Source organism: Vipera berus (assembly GCF_964194415.1).
Source record: "Vipera berus genome assembly, chromosome: Z".
Lineage (NCBI taxonomy): Eukaryota > Metazoa > Chordata > Lepidosauria > Squamata > Viperidae > Vipera > Vipera berus.
In genome coordinates, this window is record NC_138205.1 from 2,819,018 (window position 1) to 2,842,977 (window position 23,960).

The following is a 23,960-nucleotide window of genomic DNA, read 5'->3' on the forward strand; positions in this document are numbered from 1 at the left end:
TTATTTTCGTTAGGTATGACCGTAGGAAATGGGCACGTTGAATGTTACATGGATTAACTGCCGCGAGAATTGTATTTGCTCAACGTGGGAAGGAGGAAGAATTTACCGCCTTTTGATCCCGGGACCCTGAGGATGCTGCAAGGGTCATTATAAGTGTGAGTGACGTTTTCAGTGCCGTGGTCACTTGGAGCGGTCACTAAGCAGATCGTTGTAACTTGAGGAGCGCTTGCATTCCTTTCCTCGCCTATCCATCTATTTCTTTGGCTTCGACCCCGTAGGTTTTCGTGGGTGGATCTCTGTCAGTTTGAATGTCTTCTGCTCAAGCCGTGATGTCCTGACCCACCAATGGAGACCTCAAGTTGTTTTCTTTCCGCCATGCCATCCTCTAGGGATGAAAGGAAGGACCACAGTTAGGCTAGTCGGCCAAGGTTTGTGGAAGAAGAGGAAGAGGAGGAGGAGGAGGAGGAGGAGGAGGAGGAGGAGGAGGAGGAGGAGGACGGCCCTTCTTCTGAGTTGGCTTGGAGGCATCTGGGTGTAACTCAAAAGGAGAGAAGAGCCGGTTCCGAAGGAGTTCTCTTCTCCTCCTCAATCCCTCCTGAAGCTTGAGAGAACGTGCTTCTTTCCTCCTTCTCCTCCATCCCACCAGCAGCAGGATGGACCAGGACGGATCTTCTCAGAACCAGGCGCTGATCTACAAGGTTGAAGTGACTACGGGGCAAGGTCTTTCAACTGGGACTTTAGATCTGATCTCCGTCACCTTGGTGGGCGCCAACGGAGAAAGCCCCAGGAAGTTTCTGAACCAGGTTGGGATGCCCTGCTCTGACGGATCGGTAAGATTTGGGTTCGAGTTCCATTGAGAAGGAAGTTGGGAGATGGTACCTCAGCTCCTGGAGTGGATTTTGGTCCAGAGAGAGAGAGAATAACAGAATAACAGAATTGGAAGGGACCTTGGAGGTTGTTTATTCCCTAGACAACCCCCTATACCAGGGGTAGGCAACCTCGGCTCTTTTATGACTCGTGGACTTCAACTCCCAGAATTCCTGAGCCAGCCATGCTGGTTCAGGAATTCTGGGAGTTGAAGTCCACGAGTCATAAAAGAGCTGATGTTGCCTACCCCTGCCCTATACCATTTCAGACAAATGGTTTTCCAATCTTTTCTCAAAAACCTCCAGTGTTGGAGCACCCACAACTCCTGGTGGCAAGCCGTTCCACTGGTTAATTGTTCTCCCTGTCAGGAAGTTTCTCCTTAGTTCCAGGTTGCTTCTCTCCTTGATTCGTTTCCACCCGTTCCTTCTTGTCCTGCCTTTAGGTGCTTTGGAAAATAGGTTGACCCCCCCCTTCTTCTTTATAGGAGCCCCTCAAATTTGTAGGAGCCCCTCAAAAGATGTTGAGAGTCTGGAAAGAATGCAGAGAAGAGCAACAAAGAGGATCAGGGGACTGGAGGCTAAAACACATAAGGAACGGTTGCTGGAATTGGGTAGGTCTAGTTTAATGAAGAGAAGGACGAGGGGAGACATGATAGCAGCCTTCCAATATCTCAGGGGCTGCCCCAAAGAAGAGGGAGTCAAGCTATTCTCCAAAGCACCTGAAGGCAGAAGAAGAAGCAAGGGATGGAAACTCATTAAGGAGAGAAGCAACCTGGAACTAAGGAGAAACTTCCTGACATTGAGAACAATTAACCAGTGGAACAACCTGCCTCCAGAAGTTGTGAATGCTCCAACACTGGAAGTTTTTAAGAAGTGACTGGACAGACATTTGTCGGAAATGGTGTAGGGTTTCCTGCCCGAGCAGGGGGGTGGACTAGATGATCTCCAAGGTCCCAACCAACTTTATTATTACTATTATTATCTTTTATTCATTAAACATGAACCTCGGTAAACTGAACATTCAAATTGACTGGCGCTGATGCTTGACACGGGTTGCTGCCGTCATCCTAGGTATCAACCAAGTACCTCCTTAAAATGTAAGAAGTTCCGATTAGCACCGTTTTTTGTAGCATTGCTGGCATTATGTCAGGAAGCTGCAGTTTCTTGATGTATTTTTGCAAATTATTATTATTAGTAGTAGTCTGAAATGGTGTAGGGTTTCCTGCCTGAGCAGGGGATTGGACTAGATGACCTCCAAGGTCCCTTCCATCATCATCATCATCATCATCATCATCATTATTATTATTATTATTATTATTATTATTATTATTATTATTATTATTATTATTATTAATCATCGCACAGTCAGCAAGATGTTCAGACTGGATTTGGCATTTTTGTCTACCTATCAAGTCCTTACCAAGGACCCGGGATAGGCCGATGTGGATGTTTGATGGTATTACAGATCTCGTTGCAGGATGGAAGCAGTTCCCAGTAAGGCCGCCTTTTGCAATTGACTAATGGCGAATTTGTCAATGCCGATGATGGTGTCCAAGTGGTGCTCCAGTTGTTTTGGGATGGCACCCAAGGGGCCTATGACTATTGCTACCACCCTTGCTTGCCTTTGCCACAGTCTATTTCTATTCCTATTTGTAGGTCTTTGTATTTTGTTATCTTCTCCAGTTCTTTCTCGTCTATTCTGCTGTCTCCAGGCACTGCCATGTACACTATCCAGACTTTGGTTTGTCTTTCTTATCGACAATTGTTAAGTCTGGGGTGTTATGTTGCAGGTGTTCGTCTGTTTGAATTCCGAAGTCCCAGAGCAGTTTAACTTTATCATTTTCTATGACTTTCTCTATTTTATGAACAGAACAGAACAGAATTCAATTATAGAACAGAACAGAACAGAACAGAGTAGAGTAGAGTAGAGTAGAGTAGAGTAGAGTGGAGTGGAGTGGAGTGGAGTGGAGTGGAGTGGAGTGGAGTGGAGTGGAGTGGAGTGGAATGGAATAGAATAGAATAGAATAGAATAGAATGGAATGGAATGGAATGGAATGGAATGGAATGGAATGGAATGGAATAGAATAGAATAGAATTATAGAACAGAACAGAATAGAATAGGAGCTGGAAGGGACCTTGGAGGTCTTCTAGTCCAGCCCCCTGCTCAAGCAGGAGAACCTAACACCATCTCAGACAAGTGACTGTTTAGCCTCTTCTTAAAAATCTCCAGTGATGGCACGCCCACGATTTCTGGAGGCAAGCTGTTCCACTGGTTGATTGTCCTCACTGTTAGGAAATTTCTCCTTAGTTCCAGGTTGCTTCTCTCCTTGATCAGTTTCTAACCATTGTTTCTTGTCCTGCCCTCTGGTGCTTTCGAGAATAGTGTGACCCCCCTCCTCTTCTTTGTGGCAGCCCCTCAAATACTGGAACACTGCTATCGTGTCTCCCCTATTTCTTCTTTTCTCTAGACTAGCCAAACCCAAGTCTCGTAGCCTTCTTCGTATGTTTTAGTCTCCAGGCCTTGGATCATCTTAGGAACGGTTGCTGGAACTGGGTATGTCTAGTTTAATGAAGAGAAGGACGAGTGGGTGACATGATAGCTGTGTTCCAGTATCTCAGGGGCTGCCCCAAAGAAGAGGCAGTCAAGCTATTCTCCAAAGCACCTGAAGGCAGGACAAGAAGCAACGGATGGAAACTAGTCAAGGAGAGGAGCAACCTAGAACTAAGGAGAAACTTCCTGTGAACAATTAATTCCATTCCAGTGGGACTCCTTGCCTCCAAACGTTGTGAATGCTCCAACACTGGAAGTTTTCAAGAAGAGAGACTGGAGAGCCATTTGTCAGAAATGGTCTAGGGTTTCCTGCCTGAGCAGGGGGTTGGACTAGATGACCTCCAAGGTCCCTTCCAACAGTATTGTTATTATTTTAGAATTCGCCCCCCCACATGGACATCATTTATATTTTGGCAATTCAGAGCTGAAAATCCTTTCTCCGGCCTGTCAATCATCACGCTTTTAACTAATTAAAGGATTCAAATGAGGGATTGTCCAAAGTGGCAGCTTTACCCAAGCTTTTATTCAAAGGGAATGAGAATCAAAGGCTGTCCCATCAACACGCACCAACACAATCCCTTGGCAGCAAAGACCCCCCCCCAGGCTTGATTCCGGAAAGAGGAAGGGGCCAAACTTTTCAGCACACAGGGGCTGTGTCTCTCTCTGTGTGTCTTTGTGTAGGTGTGTGCCTAATTGGGAAAAAAAACATTGGCAAACCTGGAGTTGAAAATGAGCCGAAAATGGATTTCTGGGCACTGCTCCAACATCTGGAGAAGATCTGAAAAAGAGTTTCCCTCCAGCCAGGGCTACTTAAGGAGGATGGGAGATGTAGTTTATTTTAGGGTGATGCAGGCTTTCCAGAGGCTGAACGGGACAAGAGCTATCTCTACTTAAAGCAGAACTTTAGATGGCTCTAGTTCAGGGGTCTTCCAACGTGGCCCTTTGATGACTTGTGGACTTCAACTCCCAGAATTCCTCAGACAGGCACGCTGGCTGAGGAATTCTGGGAGTTGAAGTCCACAAGTCATCAAAGGGCCAGGTTTGAAGACCCCTGCTTGTGGACTTCAACTCCCAGAATTCCCAGTCAGGCATGCTGGCTGAGGAATTCTGGGAGTTGAAGTCCACAAGTCATCAAAGGGCCAGGTTTGAAGAACCCTACCCTATACCATTCCAGATAGGTGGCTGTGCAGTTTCTTCTTTAAAAAGAGGAGGAGGGGGGAGGAGGAGGAGGAGAGTTGGAAGGGACCTTGGAGGTCTTCTAGTCCAGCCCCCCGCTCAAGCAGGAGACCCTAGCCTAGACCATTCCAGACAAATGGCTGCCCAGTCGCTTCTGTGCCTGGCTGAGGAATTCTGGGACTTGAAGTCCACAAGTCACAAAAGGGCCAAGTTTGAAGACCCCTGAGCTAGAAGGTCTACATCTTCAAAGGCCCCTTGAGGAAGCAGAAGATGGTGTTCCTCAACCCTGACGACTTGAAGATGGCTGGACTTCAACTCCCAGAATTCCACAGTCGGCGCGAAACATCGCCTCCTTGCAACCAGGAAGTGTGCTTTCCCAAACTGGAGCACCAGTTTTATGGACCCGTCTTCGATCTGAGATCCGGGTGACCCCAACCTTATTAGCCTTCCATGAAACCCTGAAGACCTGGCTGTGCCAGTTAGGAGAATCCAACATGCCTGATTAAATTGGGTTAATAGTCTTAAACATCTCAGCCTCGCTGTGACAGGCTAGTAGTCATCCTGCTTTTATTCTTTGACTTGTGAACCACCCACGGCCGGGAGCTTCTGATGGGCAAACCCATCCATCCATCAATAAGCCAGAAAAACCTGAGTGTCCCAGCTTATGACTTGACGCTGATCTCCAGTTGAAGGGCAATCCGATTTTGGATCCCCAGCTCTGATCCTGAGGTTCCTCCCCCGATGGATCCACCCGAAGCCAACTGGGGACTCGTTGTCTTGAAGAACTTCCTGAGACCACATTGCCTGGCAGTTTGAGGGTGATCTGGCCCTCGTGTTAGGCCAGTTAGTTCTCCTAGTTGGAGGGTGACCAGGCCATGGTGTAAGGAAGGGGTCTCCAAACTTGGCCCTTTAATGACTTGTGGACTTCAACTCCCAGAATTCCTCAGCCAGCGTGCCTGGCTGAGGAATTCTGGGAGTTGAAGTCCACAAGTCATTAAAGGGCCAAGTTTGGAGACCCCTGATGTAAGGAGAATTATCAGAAGGAGGACATTCGTAGCTCAGGGTTGAAGGGAGGGGTCCTTGGCGCTCTCTGAGCTGGCTTGTTTTCTTGCATACGTTTCATGACCCAACTAGGGAACATCATCAGTTCTAGAAGGGAAATGATGATGATGATGATGATGAGGAGGAGGAGGAGGAGGAGGAGGAAGAAGAGGAGTGTGGGGTCCTTGGTGCTCTCTAAGATTGGTTGTTTTGTTGCAGACGTTTCATGACCCAACTAGGGAAGCTCATCAGTGCTAGATGGGAAAGGAGGGGGAGGAGGAGGAAGAGGGGGAGGAAGAGGAGGAGGAGGGGGGATGGAAATGGAGGAGGGGGAGGAGAAGAGGGAGGAAGTGGGGGAGGGGAAGGGGAGGAAGAGAAGGGATGGAAGAGGTTGAGGGAGGGAGAAGGGGAAGGGGAAAAGGAGGAAGAGGAGGAGGGGCTGGGGAGGAGGAGGTAGAGGAGAGGAGGAGGAGGAGGAAGAGGAGGAAGAGCAAAGGGAACTGGGGAAGGGAAATGGGAAGAGGCTGGCTGGGGAATTCTGGGAGTTGAAGTCCACAAGGCGGACTGAACACCTGGCAGGGCACCATGGGCCACCTGTAACACCGCCCCATTTCTCCTCCTCTGGGGACCCCGACTCTTTCTCCTCGCTTCCACGACAGGTGGCCGAGGTGGACATTCCGTGCGATCGGGACCTGGGACCCATCTTGCTGATCCGCCTGCAGAAGGAGCCCTATTCCTACTTCCCCCAGAGCAGCTGGTACTGCAGCTTCGTCCAGGTGACCAGTCCTCATGGAGAGCTCTTCCGCTTCCCCTGCTACCAGTGGATCGAGGGTTACTGCACCGTCTCCGTCAGTGAAGGAACGGGTGAGTAGCTACGCCAGGTTGGAGGAGGAGACCTGCAAGGCAAGATTAGTGGGTCTTTGGCGCTCCCAGACTCCAAAGGCAGGTAGCCCTGGACTTACGACCACTGTGTAGCCCAAGGTATCTGTTGCTAAGTGAGACAGTCCTTAAGTGAGTGTTGTCCCATTTTACGACCTTTCTTGCCACAGGTTGACTCAACTAGGGAAGAACATCAGTGCTAGAAGCGACGGGGGCTGGCTCTCAGGTTATATGCGGTATATGGGGATGATGATCATCAGCACAGATGACGTTCCCTAGTTGGGTCATGAAACGTCTTCAAGAAAAGCACCCAGCTTAGAGAACACCAAGGACCCCACAGTTCTTTCCTCCTACTCCTCCACCTCCTCCTCCTCCTCCTCCTCCTCCTCGTCTCTGCAAACCCTACTGCCTTTGTAGCACTGACGACGTTCCCTAGTTGGGTCATGAAACATCTGCCAGAAAACCACCCAGCTCAGAGAGCACCAAGGACCCCACAGTCCTCCTCCTCCTCCTCCTCCTCCTCCTCCTCCTCCTCCTCCTCCTCCTCCTCCTGTCTCCACAATCTCCCTTCCCTTCTAGCACTGATGACGTTCCCCAGTTGGGTCATGAAACGTCTGCCAGAAAACCACCCAGCTCAGAGAGCACCAAGGGCCCCACAATTCAGCCCCGAGCTACGTCCTTCCATCTCCAGCCTTCACCCGCTCTTCCCTCATCAGGGAGAAGACCAACCTCTTTGTCGACTCCTCGGAAGATGGTTAGGAAGAAAACCAGCAACGCCTCCACCCTGGCACAGGTGCCGACATACCGCTTCCCAAGGGGAAGCCGTCCTGGTGCTGGAATTCCCCTCCACCCTTCCCTTTTCTTTTCGACAAATCCTGCTGAAGAAAACTCCGCAGGAATTTTTATTTTTTTTATTTTATGTTAGGTTTATTCCATTGATATAATAAGAATTGTAAGGGACGCGGTGGCTCAGTGGGTTAGGATGCTGAGCTTGTCGATCAGAAGGTCGGCAGTTTGGCGGGTCGAATCCCGAGTGCCGCGTAGCAGAGTGAGCGCCTGTTACTCATCCCAGCTTCTGCCAACCTAGCAGTTCGAAAGCACCTAAAAATGCAAGTAGAAAAATAGGGACCACTCCGGTGGGAAGGTAACAGCGTTCCGTGCGCCTTTGGCGTCTAGTCATGCCGGCCACATGACCACGGAGACGTCCTCGGACAAGCGCTGGCTCTTCGGCTTTGAAACGGAGATGAGCACCGGCCCCTAGAGTCGGAAACGACTAGCACGCATGTGCGGGGGAACCTTTACCTTTACCTTAATAAGAATTGTATTAGTTTAAAGGTGAGGCAGTCAGCTGTGAGAAGAGGGGAAAATATTTAATGCGTTAGTTTGAGACTTGCACGAAAGACACTTGTATGTCATTGAATTATCGGCTAACTCAGCTGCCACGTTGCTTTTGAGATACTTAAATGTAAAATTAGAAAATCAATAAAACTTTTTTAAAGAAAAAACTCCGCAGGAATTGCAGGAGCCGGGAGGGGTGGGCTGGCAAAGGAGGCCAGCCGAGGTGGGGTCTTTTTTCCTGATTCCCTTCCTTTTTTTAATCCTACAGCTCACACACCTTCAGACGACACTCACACCATTCAGCAGATGCATCGTTGGGAAGAGCTGCAACTGCGACAGCACAAATATGGGTGAGTCTGGAAGAAAACCGGTGGACTCTTTTTTTAAAATAATATTTTATTAATTTTCCAATTTTGCATTTGACTATTTGAAAAGCAACACGGCAACTGGGTTGGTTGAACAATAACTCAATAACAAAGTCAGGTTACGACATCAAATATTTCTTCTCTTTTTTCCTTAACGTTTACTGTCTCGTGTTCAAGTTAGTACATTTCTAATTGTATCAACAATAAAAACATCATTATTACATTTATCAATAACTTTTTTAGCTTATACCTATCTTAACTGCATTCAATCTTCATAAACAATCCACATCCTGCTGTTAATTTTTACTCAATTTTTAGTTTCTCGGCAATATTCCAATTTAATCTTTGATATTTATAATCTTCAGACTTTGGGTAACCAAGATTCCCCTTATCCCACTTCATAACTAACTAGAATATCCAAAATACACATTTTATCTATTTGAATATACGGTAATCTTGTTCTATTTCCTAAAAGTTATCTATTTCCCACCATATTAAATCATCTACTTAATAATACAATATCCCCATTAATAAATCAAAACCATTATGTATATTGCCTGGGTGAATCCATAAATCAAACACATTCATGATATTTAATATTTAATTTTCCTCTCCCTTTTAAGTCTAATTTTTAAGTCTAATTTTAAAACGGTGGACTCTTCAGAGTCGATGTTTTCAAACTCCAGCATCCCTGTTTGGTCCCACTGAGGCAAAGAGATTCTCGACTAGGGTCACTTTTAAGCTGGGTGGACTTCAACTCCCAGAATGCCCCAGCCAGTATTGCTGGCTGGGGCATTCTGGGAGCTGAAGTCCCTCAACCCCATCTGAAAGAGGCCCAGGTTGTGAAAACCTGACTAGATGATCTCCAAGGTCCCTTCCGATTCTTCCTCTCTATGATTCTTATGCCTACGACTCCCGGCTGCCATACAACTGCCGATTAGAGAGGATGCTGGGAGTTGTAGTTTAGAGGAAGATCTACGAAGATCTCGTTCCCGATCAAGAGGAATATATATAGTATTGCCTTTCTTAAATGATGATGATGATGATGATGATGATGGGAGGGACCTTGGAGGTCATCTAGTCCAACCCCCTGCTCAGGTAAGAAATGGTGCCTGCCCAAGTTCTGGGACTACAAATCCCATCAGCCTAAGCTACTGGGTCAAGATGGTGTAGTAGTGGATCACTGTTTACTGCCCCAAAGGGTTGCCAGAGTAAGCACAGAGCGCTTTATTCTTTCTCTCTCAATTGTTCTGGCAAAATTTATGTACCAAACTGTGCGTTATCAACTTTGTTAGTAATTTGAAGAGGTGGGGACTCTGGGAGTTTATACAAAAACAGGGACACTTTTTCTGCACACAGGTGGAAGGAATACCTGCCCGATATACCTTGGTGTGCCGACATTGACGCAATTGTCACGATTGATCACAACGTTATGTACTCCTTCCCTAAGTCAGCGGCCTTTTACAAAGGCCTGACGATTGTGTAAGTGTTGGGGGTTAGGTTTTTACTAGCAAGTCCCCCCTGGGCTGGGAAGCCACGCAGAGTCAGGCCTGCTGGAGGGGAGACCACTAAGAGATGCCAGGGGTGGTTGGAGAGAGGGGAACAGCCTCCTGGAGAAGGCAAAAGCCCAGCGCGTCAGGGTTTCTTCTCCATGTGGTCCCCAGGAATTGAAGCCTCCTTGTGGCCCTTGAGAGATCAGAGAGATGGAGAGAGAGAGAGAGAGAGAGAGAGAGAGAGAGAGAGAGAAAATCAGTGGATAAATAGGATGGATGGATATAGAGATATAGATAAGGAGAGAGAGAGAGACAGAGACAGAGATAGATGATAGATTGATATAAATAGTTTCATAGATGATACATGATGAATAGATGATGGATGGATGGATGGATGGATAGATAGATAGTAGATATAGATAGATACATAGATGATAGAAGATAGATAGATAGATAGATGATAGATAGATAGATAGATAGATAGATAGATAGATAGATAGATAGATGATAGATAGATAGATAGATAGATAGATAGATAGATAGATAGATAGATAGATAGATAGATAGATAGATAATGATAGAGGTGGATAGACAGACAGATACAGTTAGATGGATGGATAAGATTATAGACAGACATGCAAAACCAAATGTTCCCTGAAAGTATATATTTATCCATCCATTCATCCCTCCCTTCATCCTTCCATCCACCCATCCATCCACCCTCCTTCCTTCCCTTTCTCCATTCTTCCACCCATCCACCCATTCCCCCATCCATCCACCTATCTTTCATCCCTCCATCCCTTCTTCCTTCCGCTGATCCACCCACCCACCCACCCCTCCATCTTCCCTCCCTCCCTCCCTCCCTCCCTCCCTCCACCCACCCATCCACCCACCCATCCTTCCACCCACCCACCCACCCACCCATCCATCCATCCATCCATCCACCCATCCTTCCACCCACCCATCCATCCATCCACCCACCCACCCACCCATCCATCCATCCACCCACCCACCCACCCATCCATCCATCCATCCACCCCCCACCCACCCACCAACAAACATCTCCCGACTGAGCCCCCAGGGGCCTTGCTCCCTCCTTCCACCCCTTGTGAGCTTCTTCCAAACCTCCTTCTTCTCCTGCTCCCTTGTCAGTGCATTGAATAACTACCTCTACAAACCTTACTCCTGGGAGAGGCTGGAGGACATCCGCAAAATCTTCTGGTTCTACCACACACCGGTCTCAGGTCAGTGGTGGGCCAAGGACTTCTCTTCATTTCACAACGACACACTCACACCTCCCACAACTCCATTCCCCAGAACCGGTAGCACAACTTTGCTCAAACCAGGCATAGCTTGTCTCTGGCAGAAGGCGTGAAGTCTGAAAATATGCTGGCTGGGGAATTCTGGGAGAGGAAGTCCACCCATCTTAAAGCATGCTGGCTGGGGCATTCTGGGAGAGGAAATCCACCATCTTAAAGCATGCTGGCTGGGGAATTCTGGGAGTGGAAATCCACCATCTTAAAGCATGCTGGCTGGGGCATTCTGGGAGTTGAAGGGCACCCATCTTAAAGCACGCTGGCCAGGGAATTCTGGGAGTGGAAGTCCACCATCTTAAAGCATGCTGGCTGGGGCATTCTGGGAGAGGAAGTCCACCCATCTTAAAGCATGCTGGCTGGGGCATTCTGGGAGTGGAAATCCACCATCTTAAAGCATGCTGGCTGGGGCATTCTGGGAGTGGAAATCCACCATCTTAAAGCATGCTGTCTGGGGCATTCTGGGAGTTGAAGGGCACCGATCTTAAAGCACGCTGGCCAGGGAATTCTGGGAATGGAAGTCCACCATCTTAAAGCATACCTGGCTGGGGAATTCTGGGAGTTAGTCCACACCTTAAAGCATCACCCTGCCCCCCCAAGCTTTGGGGCACCAGGGACCGGTTCCGGGGAGAAAGTGGTTTTGCATGCTGGTCCACAAACTGGGCATTGGGGGCCCCTGCCTTAAAGCATGGCTGGCTGGGGCATTCTGGGTGCTGAAGCCCACCCACCCATATGCCCAGTTTGAGAATGGCCAGTTCCAATTAATTCTGTGGAAAGAGCTCCATTGGAGGAGACCCATCTGGTTGGGGATTTAGCCATATTGTACTACACCCTTCATCATCCTGGGCTCCCTCCCTTGCGCCTTTTTCCCCCTTCCCCCCAGAGTTTGTCTTTAAGCACTGGAAGGACGATGCTTTCTTTGGGTACCAGTTTCTGAACGGGATCAACCCCATCAAAATCCGGAAGTGCACCGCTATCCCGGAAAACTTCCCCGTGACCCAGGAAATGGTGGCAGGGACTTTGGGAGAAACGACAACCCTGCAGGAAGAACTGAAGGTGATTGCTTTTTTAAAAACATATTTTATTGATTTTCTAGTTTTACAGTTAAGTATTTAAAAAAGCAACGTGGCGGCCGAGTTAAGCGATGCTACGATGACATACAAGTACCTCAGCAACTACATTAAATATTTCCTCTCTTTTGCCCTTAGCGTTTTCTGTCCCCTGTTTAAACTAATACCATTCTTATTATATCAAGGAAATAAAAATGACATTCTTACATTTACCTCCTGAAAAAAAGCACCTTTGGGAAGACATGACCTGGATGATGGAGAATCTCTATCAATCCATTTGTTACCGTTCCAGCTGAGAGATTTCATGAACAGCCTGCTCCAATTGCGAATAGAATAGAATAGAATAGAATAGAATAGAATAGAATAGAATAGAATAGAATAGAATAGAATAGAATAGAATAGAATAGAATAGAATAGAATAGAATAGAAAATATGGAATAGAATAGAATAGAATAGAATAGAATAGAATAGAATAGAATAGAATAGAATAGAATAGAATAGAATAGAATAGAATAGAATAGAATAGAATAGAATCTATTGGGAATAGAATAGAATCAATTGGGAACAGAACAGAACGAATTAGAAATACAACAGAATAGAATAGAATGGAATAGAATAGAATAGAATAGAATAGAATGGAATGGAATGGAATGGAATGGAATGGAATGGAATGGAATGGAATAGAATGGAATGGAATAGAATAGAATAGAAAATATGGAATAGAATAGAATAGAATAGAATAGAATAGAATAGAATAGAATAGAATAGGATAGGATAGGATAGGATAGGATAGGATAGGATAGGATAGGATAGGATAGAATGGAATGGAATGGAATGGAATGGAATGGAATGGAATGGAATGGAATGGAATAGAATAGAATAGAATAGAATAGAATAGAATAGAATAGAATAGAATAGAATAGAATAGAATAGAATAGATATTGGAATATAGAATAGAATAGAATAGAATAGAATAGAATAGAATAGAATAGAATAGAATAGAATAGAATAGAATAGAATAGAATAGAATAGAATAGAATAGAATAGAATAGAATAGAATAGAATAGAATAGAAAATATGGAATTAGGATAGAATAGAATAGAATAGAATAGAATAGAATAGAATAGAATAGAATAGAATAGAATAGAATAGAATAGAATAGAATAGAATAGAATAGAATATATGGAATTAGGATAGAATAGAATAGAATAGAATAGAATAGAATAGAATAGAATAGAATAGAATAGAAAAGAATAGAATAGAATAGAATAGAATAGAATAGAATAGAATAGAATAGAATAGAATAGAATAGAATAGAATAGAATAGAATAGAAAATATGGAACGGAACAGAATGGAACAGAACAAAACAGAACAGAACAGAATAGATTACAGACGCTGGAAGGGACTTTGGAGGAGACTCTATACCGTCTCAGACAAGTGACCGTCTAGTCTCCTCCAGTGATGGAGTGCCCACAACATCTGGTGGCCAGCTGTTCCACTGGTTAATTATCCTCACTGTAAGGTTGCTTCTCTCCTCGATCAGTTTCCATCCGTTGTTTCTCGTCCTTCCCTCTGGTGCTCTGGAGAATAAGCTGACCCCCTCCTCTTTGGGGAAGCCCCTCAAACACTGGAATACTGCTATTTTTTTTATTTTTTATTTTTTTTTTTATAGAAAGGGACCATCTACTTGGTGGACTACAAGGTCCTGGAGAACATCCCCACTACTTTATTAAACAACCGGCAGCAATATATCGCTGCTCCTATCTGTTTGCTCCACCAAAAGCCCAGCGGAGAAATTCTCCCTCTGGCTATCCAGGTAAGTCCATCATTTGTGAAGAACCCACCAGGTAAAGGCCGGCCTCTTCCAACATGGCCCTTTGATGACCCGTGGACTTCAACTCCCAGAATTCCTCAGCCAGCGTGCTTTAAGACAGGGCTTTTCAAATGTGGCCCTTTGATGACCGGTGGACTTCAACTCCCAGAATTCCTCTTCTGGGAGTTGAAGTCCACAAGGCATAAAAGGGCCCTAGTTCCCCCACGCTGGCTGAGGGATTCTGGGAGTTGAAGTCCACAAGTCATCAAAGGGTCACAGTTCCCTCATGCTGACTGAGGAATTCTGGGAGTTGAAGTCCACAAGTCATCAAAGGGTCACAGTTCCCTCACGCTGACTGAGGAATTCTGGGAGTTGAAGTCCACAAGTCATCAAAGGGTCACAGTTCCCTCATGCTGACTGAGGAATTCTGGGAGTTGAAGTCCACAAGTCGTAAAAGGGCCAAGTTTGAATTCCCCTGATGTAGGTTCTCCTGCTTAAGCGGGGGGCTGGACTAGAAGACCTCCAAGGTCCCTTCCAGCTCTATTCTATTCCTTAAACCTAGTTCAAAGCTACAACAGCACAGTCCTCAATTTACGACCACAGCTTTGTCCCTCAGGGGTTCCCAACCTCTCCCTCCGTGTCTCCCCCTTAGCTCAGCCAGCATCCTGGTCCTCAAAGTCCCATCTTCCTGCCCACCGACGAGGAGTGGCTGTGGACCTTAGCCAAGACCTGGGTGCGAAACGCCGAGTTCCACACCCACGAGGTCATCGCCCACCTGCTCCGATGCCACATGATCTCCGATGTCTTCTCGGTGGCCACGTTGAGGAACCTCCCCATGTGTCACCCTTTGTACAAGGTGGGCTGGGTGGTGTTGGGGGGGGCGTTCAAAGGGCGGGAGAGCAGCCCCCCCAATGGTGGTTAGCTCGAGTAACCATGGTTTCTTCCTCGTTCCCTGCTCCAGCTCCTGATCCCCCACTTGCGTTATTCCATCCACGCCAGTCTGTTGGCGAGGGTCTTTCTCATCAACCGAGGAGGCACCTTTGATAAGGTAAAACTGGGCATCCAGGGGGGCATCTGGGCTCAGCATGATGGGCTTGATGGAAAAAGGGATTTAGTTGATCCCGGGTAACCCAACATCGGCAAGTCCTCGTTGATAAGCGAGCCGGTTGTTCGGTGAGTTGCACTCAGTTGGACACCCCTTTCTTGTGCCATGGCTGTTAAACAAATTAACAGGGTGGGTGGGCACTGTGACAGTCGTAAGTGTGAGGACCGGTCGTAAGTCACCCTTTTCACTAATGCTGTTGGTCAGTAAAAAAATGAGAATTGCCTGTAGTAGCTGCAAGGGAGATGAAAGGGAGGAAATTGACAGCCTGTCTGTGGGAACATCACCTGTCTCTTTTGACCAGACCCTCCAAAAGCTGGTCCACAGGCCGTAGGTCAAAAAAGTCAAGATGGTGGCCACCACGAAGCCTACACACACACACACACACACACACACACACACACCACTCTTTTTCTGTTTCCTTAACTTCTGCTTTCTTAAACAGCAGAGTTTGGATGATAGAGCTTAATTTTCCTTTTCCTGACCCACCTGGGAGACCTTTGGCTTTCTTCTTTGATAGGAAATATCAAAATGTAATAAAAAAAATGTGATCATCCTGAAATATGAGCCAGCCAGGTGTGGCAGCAGCCAAAAAAGCCAACACGATCCTAGTCTGCACTAACAAAGCAGGGGGTTGGACTAGAAGACCTCCAGGGTCCCTCCCAACTCTGTTACTCTGCCTTCTTCTCACAGGCCATTGCCACCGGGCGCCAGGGATTAGCGGTGCTTCTCCAAAGAGGGCTAGATGAACTGACCTACACCCAGCTTTGCCTTCCGGATGACATTGAAGCCCGGGGGGTGGGCGGCCTCCTCCAATATTACTACAGAGACGATGGCCTGAAGATCTGGGACGCCATCAAGAGGTGAAGGAGCTTGGCCAGAGGGTTGAGTAGGGCCCTCCAACCTTCTCCACCTTCAGGTCATCCTGAATTGGGGAACAGCCGTGGGGAACAGGCTGCTGGGAAGGGGCTACAAAACAGCCGGGATCCTCCACCATCGCAATGTAGCCTGATTAATGGGGTCCACAAGGGTGGTGGATTCAAGTCTCGCGCAAGAGGTTTGGAGCCAGGGATTTCAGCCCCATAGCTGCGTCTGGAGGCTCGGCTTTGTCTAATTCAGGGCGGTCTTCAAACTCGGCCCTTTGATGGCTTGTGGACTTCAACTCCCAGAATTCCTCAGCCAGCGTGAGGGAACTGTGACCCTTTGATGACTTGTGGACTTCAGCTCCCAGAATTCCTCAGCCAGCGTGAGGCAAGCGGGGGTCTTCAAACTCGGCCCTTTGATGGCTTGTGGACTTCACGCTGGCTGAGGAATTCTGGGAGTTGAAGTCCACAAGTCATCAAAGGGTCATAGTTCCCTCAGGCTGGCTGAGGAATTCTGGGAGTTGAAGTCCACCAGCCATCAAAGGGCCAAGTTTGAAGACCCCCTGGTCTAATTCATGGGGTCATAATAAACTTGGATAGAAGGGAATATATCGTAGCTGAAGGTTGAAATGCGGGGCCCTTGGCGGTCTCTGAGCTGGGTGGTTTCCTTGCAGACGTTTCACTGCCCAACTAGGGGACGTCATCAGTGCTAGAAGAAAGGGTGGTTTGTGGAGAGGAGGAGGAGGAAGAGGAGGAGGAGGAAGAGGAGGAGGAGGAAGAGGAAGAAGACTTGTAGGGTCCTTGGTGGTTTTCTTGCAGATATTTCATGACCCAACTAGGGAATGTCATCAGTAGAGAGTGTGTTTGCTCTCTTTTGACATATGAAACTGAGCTCAGAGAGCACAATAGACACCCTACAGTCCTCCTCCTCCTCCTCCTCCTCCCCCCCCCACCCTCTGCTTCTGCTCTACTCCACAACTCCCCCCCCCATTCCCTTCTAGCACTGATAATGTTAGTTAGTTTTTTTTGTTTGTTTAATCCCACTTATATCCCGCCCTTCTCCGAAGACTCAGGGCGGCTTACAATCTAAGAAGCACAAATCAATGTGCTTAGCAATAGCCTTCATTCTATGTATAGGCCTGCTTAGTAGGGCTTTCAGGGCCCCCCTCCAAGCGGCATTATTACAAAGTCAGCTTAATTGCCCCCAACAATCTGGGTCCTCATTTTACCTACCTGGGAAGGATGGAAGGCTGAGTCAACCTTGAGCCTGGTGGGACTCGAACCTGCACTAATTGCAGGCAGCTGGTGTTACTTAAGGAGGCATTAGCCCACTGCTCCACCAAGGCTCTAGTTGGGTCATAAAACATCTGCAAGGAAACCACCCAGCTCAGAGAGCACCAAGGACCCCTCAATTCTCCTCCTCCTCCTCCTCCTCCTCCTCCTCCTCCTCCTCCTCCTCCTCCTCCTCCTCCTCTTCCCACACTCCCTTCTAGCACTGATGATGTTCCCTAGTTGGGTCATGAAATGTTTGCAAGGAAACCACCCAGCTCAGAGAGCCCCAGGGACGCCCCACCCTAACCTTTCCTCCTGCTTGGGTGTGGGAAAGGAGCCGGGGCTAAGCCCCCTTTGCCGGGACAGACCCCTTTCCCCTCCTCCCTCCCCGCAGCTTTGTCTCGGGCATCGTCGGACTCTACTACGAGAGCGATTCAGCCGTGCAAGGAGACGGCGAGCTGCAGGCCTGGGTGGCCGAGATCTTCGCCAAAGGCTTCCTGAGCAAAGAGGCCTCAGGTATATCCCGCTCGTGGGCTCTCAGCTTGGTTTCCCCCTTTCCTGGTGGTGCCCTTTCCGCTCTGTGGAAGGCAGGCAGTCCTCGACTTACGTCCGTCCCCTTTAGTTGACCGTTTGAAGTTGCAGCAGCACCGGAAAATGGATTCAGTGACTTTTCTGCCCTTTTGTGACTTTTCTTTCCCCCACCCCCCACCCCCCACCCCCACGGTTGTTAAACCAAAACACTGCAGCGATGAAGAGAATCAGCCCGTCGTTAAGCGAAGCAGGCTTCCCCCTTTGACTGTGCTTGTCAGAGGCCGGCTGGGAAGGCGGGAAATGGGGATCGTATAGTTGAAAGAAAAGTCTCCATCAGGGTTTCAGTCCAAGCCGGGAATAAACAACATGGCGACTGCTTTAGAAAGATGGTTGCAGTTTATTGAAGAGGAGAGCCGGATAGGAAGATGGCTCTGGTTGAAAAAAGAGAGTGAGCACATGTAGGGAGTGGGTTTTTATACCCTCTGGAGCCTTTTGCTTGGAGTTGTTTCCTGTTCCTGTTTGAGGCTTCGTATTTCCTGTTTCATGTACTTTGACCTGAGTCTGAGTGTGCCCCTTTGGCATCCTATTATGTCCTGTCTTAGAGTTTGGGTGGGGTATGTAGATTTTTATAGGGACGCGGTGGCTCAGTGGGTTAGGACGCTGAGCTTGTCGATCAGAAGGTCGGCAGTTTGGCGGGTCGAATCCCGAGTGCCGCGTAACAGAGCGAACGCCTGTTACGTGTCCCAGCTTCTGCCAACCTAGCAGTTCGAAAGCACGTCAAAATGCAAGTAGAAAAATAGGGACCACTACGGTGGGAAGGTAACAGCGTTCCATGCGCCTTTGGTGTCTAGTCATGCCGGCCACATGACCACGGAGACGTCCTCGGACAAGCGCTGGCTCTTCGGCTTTGAAACGGAGATGAGCACCGGCCCCTAGAGTCGGAAACGACTAGCACACACGTACGGGGGAACCTTTACCTTTACCTTTATGTAGATTTTTAGGTGCCTTTGTCTTCTTAATCTTCTAGCTGGAGGCCTCCAACCTTCCTGAATGGATGATCACATCTGCATTTCTACAGATCTGGTTTCTGCTTGGGGGAAGGGAGACTTGGGGCTGTTGAGAAAAAACTGGGCACGCTTTCCTGCCTCTTTTAAGATCCTTTGAGGAAACATATTTTTCTGCCCTTTTAATATTTAATGATATTAACATAATATTAATAATATTAAGTAAAATTATTAGTAATATTAAATAAAATTTAATAATAATAATTTCACATTCTCTGGGGGTGGGGCTGACTTCCCACAGTATGATCCGGGACATGGCAATCATGCCACACAGGGTCCATGCCAGTCCCGTAACTGTGAGGATTCTCTGAGGATACTAAGTGTCGTAAGTCCCTTTTTACAGTGTCGTGGCACCTTCGAACGGGCGCTAAAGAAATACGGGAAGTCCTGGGTTTCCGGCCACAACTGAATCCACAATTTCTCTTGCTAAGTGAGAAAAAAAAGTGAATTTTGCCCCATTTTTCTCGCCACGGTTGTAAAGTGAATCACTGCACTTGTGAAGTTAGTCACCTGGTTGTTACGTGAATCTGGCTTCCTTCTCGACTTTGCTTGTCCAAAGGGGATCACGTGACCCCACCCCAACCCCCCACCCCCATCCTAAGTACGAGCCAGTTGCCAAGCTGGTCATAAGTCGCATTTTTTTTAGTGCTGTTGAATTGGAATGGTCACTAAACGGTCGTTCAGTCGAGGACTCCCTGTGCACTATTTCCTTCCTGTGCATTCGTACCTTTCTTGCCGTCCTTCTCCAACACATTCTCGGACTTACGACAGTGTGACTCATTTAACGACCGCCATAAAGCAGTTTCAAAACGGGAGGAAATCGAACGGGGCCTCAAGTGAGGAGCGGAACAACTCCTGAGATGCCGAATCGCCGCTTGGTCTCCCTTCCCTTTGGCCCGTGGGGAATTTCAGGTGGGCCAAACTTCCCCCTTTCTTTCCAGGGGTCCCTTCCACCCTCCACTCCATCCCGGAACTCATCAAGTACCTGACCATGACGATCTTCAACTGCTCGGCTTTCCATGCGGTGGTCAACGGCGGGCAGGTGGGTGAGGCTACTCGGGGTCTCCCCAAGGAGGGGAGGAACGTGGTTGGCTGCCAGCAGGACCATTTTATCCTGGGTTTTGCCATCAATCAATTCTCCCTTCCTTCCTTCCTTCCTTCCTTCCTTCCTTCCTTCCTTCCTTCCTTCCTTCCTTCCTTCCTCCCCTTTCTCCCTCCTTCCCTATTCCAATCTTCTTCCTTCCTTCCCCTCCCATCTACTTCCTCCCTCCCATTTCCTTCCTTCCTCCGTTCCTCCCTTTCTTATTCCTTCCTTATTTCCTCTCTCCCTCCCTCCCTTTTCCATCTACTTCCTTTCTCCCTTCCTCCCTCCCATTTCCTTCCTTCCTTCCTTCCTTCCTTCCTTCCTCCTCCCCTTCCATGGCCCTCCGATGGCTGCCATCTTGACTTTTTTGACCCAACCCTGTGGAAACACCCCCACCCCCTTTTTCCCCGCTTCCGTATAACCCAGCAGGCGGAAACTTCCGCTTCTCCGCAGCTATTTTGGGCCCTTGGAAGAAATGTTCCCTTGTTTTGCTTCCTCTTCCTGCCTTTCTTCTCCTTTCTCTCCTTTCCTTCCTCTTCCTCATTTGAATTCGCGCATTAACGCTTTTGAGCTTTTGGACTCATTCTGAGGATGGCCTGGTACAAAGCTGGCTTTCGTCCCCGTTCAGCTCGTTCCCCCAACTCACAACCGCAGCTGAGCCCAAAACCTCCGTCGCTAAGCGAGACAATGGGTAAGGGAGCTTTTCCCCACTTGATGGCCTTCCTTGTGCCGTAGTCATTAAGGGAATCGCTGCAGGCGTTCAGTGAGCCGGATGGCCGTTAAGTGGACCCGATGTCCCCCCTCCCGTTGATTCTGCTTGCGTCAGAAGGTCGCAAAAGGGGGGACCCCGTCATCACTACGACTGTCGCAAATACGAGTCAGCAGCCCAGCGTCCGAATTATGATCACGTGACCGCGGGAGAGGCTGCGACGGTCATAAGCATGAAAAAGGCTCCCTTTTTCAGTGGCATGGTGACTGGTCACTAAGCAAAACCGTCATAAATCAAGGACTCCCTGCACAGTATTTCCTTTCTGGGGTTTTTTTAATTTTAATTTTTCTCCACGTCTAAAATCAACCGGGATTAAAAGCGGGGGGGGCAAATCTTTTTCTCTTCCTTCTGGGTGGAGATGCCCCTTGTCTGATGCTTTTTTCCTCCTCCTTCTCTCTGGGCGGAAGTTTGAGATGGGGGCCTTCATGCCCAACCTGCCTTCGTCCATGAGGAAGCCCCCTCCCCAGGCGAAAGCCCCCGTCACCCTGCAGGAGTTCCTGGAGACCATCCCGGACATGAACGTGACCAGCCACGTGGTCTCCGTCCTCTGGGTGCTGCAGAATGACGCCTTCGACATGGTGAGTCTAAAGATAGATAAATAGATAAATAGATAGATAGATAGATAGATAGATAGATAGATAGATAGATAGATAGATAGATATAGAGAGGAGAGAGAGAAGATAGATAGATAATAGATGATAGATATCGAAGGAGAGAAAGGATGGATAGATAGATAGATAGATAGATAGATAGATAGATAGATAGATAGATAGATAGATAGATAGATAGGTAGGTAGGTAGGTAGGTAGGTAGGTAGGTAGGTAGGTAGGTAGGTAGATAGATAGATAGATAGATAGATAGATAGATAGATAGATAGATAGATAGATAGATAGATAGATAGAGACAGAATTGATGGATAGATAGATAGATAGATAGATAGATAGATAGATAGATAGATAGATAGATATAAATAGAATGGATAGATAGATAGATAGACAGACAGAATTGATGGATGGATGGAGAGAGAGAGAGAGAGAGAGAGAGAGAGAGAGAGAGAGAGAGAGAGAGAGAGAGAGAAATTAAACAGATAGATAGATAGATAGATAGATAGATAGATAGATAGATAGATAGATAGATAGATAGATATGGAAAGAGAAAGAGGATAGATAGATAGAGGGATAGATGGACAGCCTTCCTTTATTGTCATTTTTTTCCCGAGGGCACAATGGCACATATTAAAAACCAAACTGAGTTCCTTCCCCTCAGAGTTGACCCCCAGGGCCGCCCCTTCCCGCTGGGTTATTTGTGGTTCTGTGACCCTCTTCCGCTTCTGCAGAAACCGCTGGGCTACTACGACGAGGAACACTTTGTGGAATCGGCCCCCAAGCAGCTCATCGGCGCTTTCCAGGAGCACCTCAAGCACATCACCTTGGCCATCGAGAGCCGGAACAAGACCCTCACGCTGCCTTACACCTACCTCTACCCCCCCAGCATAGAAAACAGCACCACCATCTAGGAGGCTGGGGCGCTCAGCCTGCGCAGGTTGCTGGTCCTCAACGAGGGGAGCCCGCCCCTTTTCCTTGAGAGCAGGGTGGGCTGGGCAGATATGAAGAGCACCAAAGATCCAGAGAGGTACGAATTCCGCCTCCGGGAATCCTCCAGGCAACAGAAGAGGCAAACTATCTTATCATTGTGTAGGCAGTCCTCGACGTACGACCGCAGTGGAGGCCCCAAAACCTCTGTTGTTAAGCGAGACGTTTGCTAAGCGAGCTTTGCCCCCTGTTCACGACCTTCCTTGACTCGGCTGTTAAACGAATCACTGCAGTTGATTCGTTAGCAATCCGGTCCTTAAGTGAAACCGACTTCCCCGTCTCCTGTGCTTCTCAAAACGCTGCAAAAGGGGATCACGGCAACCGTCGTAAGTATGAGCCAGCGGCCAAGCGTCCGAATTTTGATCACGTGACCACGGGGGAGGCTGCAAAGTCTCGCAATTCTGACCAACGATCATAAGTTGCTTTTTCCCAGCTGTGTCGTAACTTCGAATGGTCGCTAAATGAACAGTCGTAAGTCGAGGACTACCTGGAGATCCCTTCTCCTGTGAACGCGGAGGAAGCTGATTGAGAAATAAATTATTTTGGGGACAAGAGGCCCTTTTGCAACCGAACACGCCAAGGGTGGCCCATTTTTCCCCCCGTACCAAAATAAATCCTGTTTTAAGCAATGGGCGATGAGATTCCTCTTTAAAGAAATACTGAATTTCAAGTCGGTCCTTTGTGTTGACGTGTCTTTGCAGATGGTGACAAGACTTAAGAATTTAAGAACCGACAAATTACTTGGCAGTTGCATTATTTTTGATGAAATCTTTAGCCTACGGCTTCCTAAACCTGAGTAAATGACCCCAGATTGAGCAAAAGTGTGTGTGTGTGGGGGGGTTTCCTCTCCGAAACGACCCACAATCGCATTACACAATCCCAAGAGGGACATTTAAACTGACTTAAAAAGTTTTAGCAACATTATGCCTTGCTTTAGACCAGGGTTTCCAAACCTGGCCACTTTTAAGACCGGTGGGCTTCAAATCCCAGAATTCCCCAGCCAGCTTGTTCAACTTTGGCCACTTTAAGACCTGTGGACTTCAACTCCCAGAGTTCCCCAGCCAGCAAGGGTTTCCCAGAATTCAGCACGGATAGAACAAGAACAAAGGTGGCTAGACTATTTTATTGCAATTTTGACTGGGTAACTTTTTTAATAGATCAGGGGGTCTTCAAACGTGACCCTTTGATGACGGGTGGACTTCAACTCCCAGAATTCCTCAGCCAGCGTGCCTGGCTGAGGAATTCTGGGAGTTGAAGTCCACCCGTCCTCAAAGGGCCACGTTTGAAGACCCCTGCAGTAGAAGGAAATTTGACCCCTTTTTCAAGGACAGGGGGGAAAATAAAAAGGGAATAAAAGAGTTAAAAATTGGACAAATAAATTAATTTAAAAAGAAAAGAAACACCAGCCCCCGAGCAGCAGCGCATAAGAGGATGGCTCGTCCATCACATCTGCAGCAGATGCATTGGTGGTTCAGTGGTAGAATTCTCGCCTGCCACGCGGGAGGCCCGGGTTCGATTCCCGGCCAATGCAACTGACCTTGTTTTTTTTTGATTGTCTGTGTATTTTTCTAGAAATATATATATTGCCAGCGATATCGTTCCCTGGGGAATTCTGAGTGTTTTAAGTCCACAGGTCTTAAAGTGGCCGAGATTGAAAAAACATCGATTTAGATTGACAGGCTGATTTGCGGCGGGAATGCAAAGTGACATAGCTAGCATGGTTTCCAGCTCTCCCCCCACCCCACAATTAGCACCCCGTGAAGTTAAGCACCCCCTC

The 23,960-nt window shown here is 47.8% G+C and overlaps 1 protein-coding gene across 1 annotated transcript; it reads left to right on the forward strand.

Annotated features, from left to right (window-relative positions):
- Positions 1 to 653: 653 nt before the first annotated feature.
- Positions 654 to 22,532, forward strand: LOC308678526 (hydroperoxide isomerase ALOXE3-like; the record flags this gene model as incomplete). Its single annotated transcript, XM_081345755.1, has 14 exons — positions 654 to 830; positions 6,294 to 6,498; positions 8,120 to 8,201; positions 9,576 to 9,698; positions 10,862 to 10,953; positions 11,906 to 12,078; positions 13,766 to 13,909; positions 14,559 to 14,762; positions 14,868 to 14,954; positions 15,702 to 15,871; positions 17,538 to 17,659; positions 19,680 to 19,780; positions 20,999 to 21,169; positions 21,928 to 22,532. The coding sequence occupies 14 exons, from the start codon at positions 654 to 656 to the stop codon at positions 22,105 to 22,107; spliced, it is 2,031 nt and encodes a 676-aa protein (XP_081201881.1). The 3' UTR covers positions 22,108 to 22,532.
- Between the last annotated feature and the right edge of the window lie 1,428 nt (positions 22,533 to 23,960).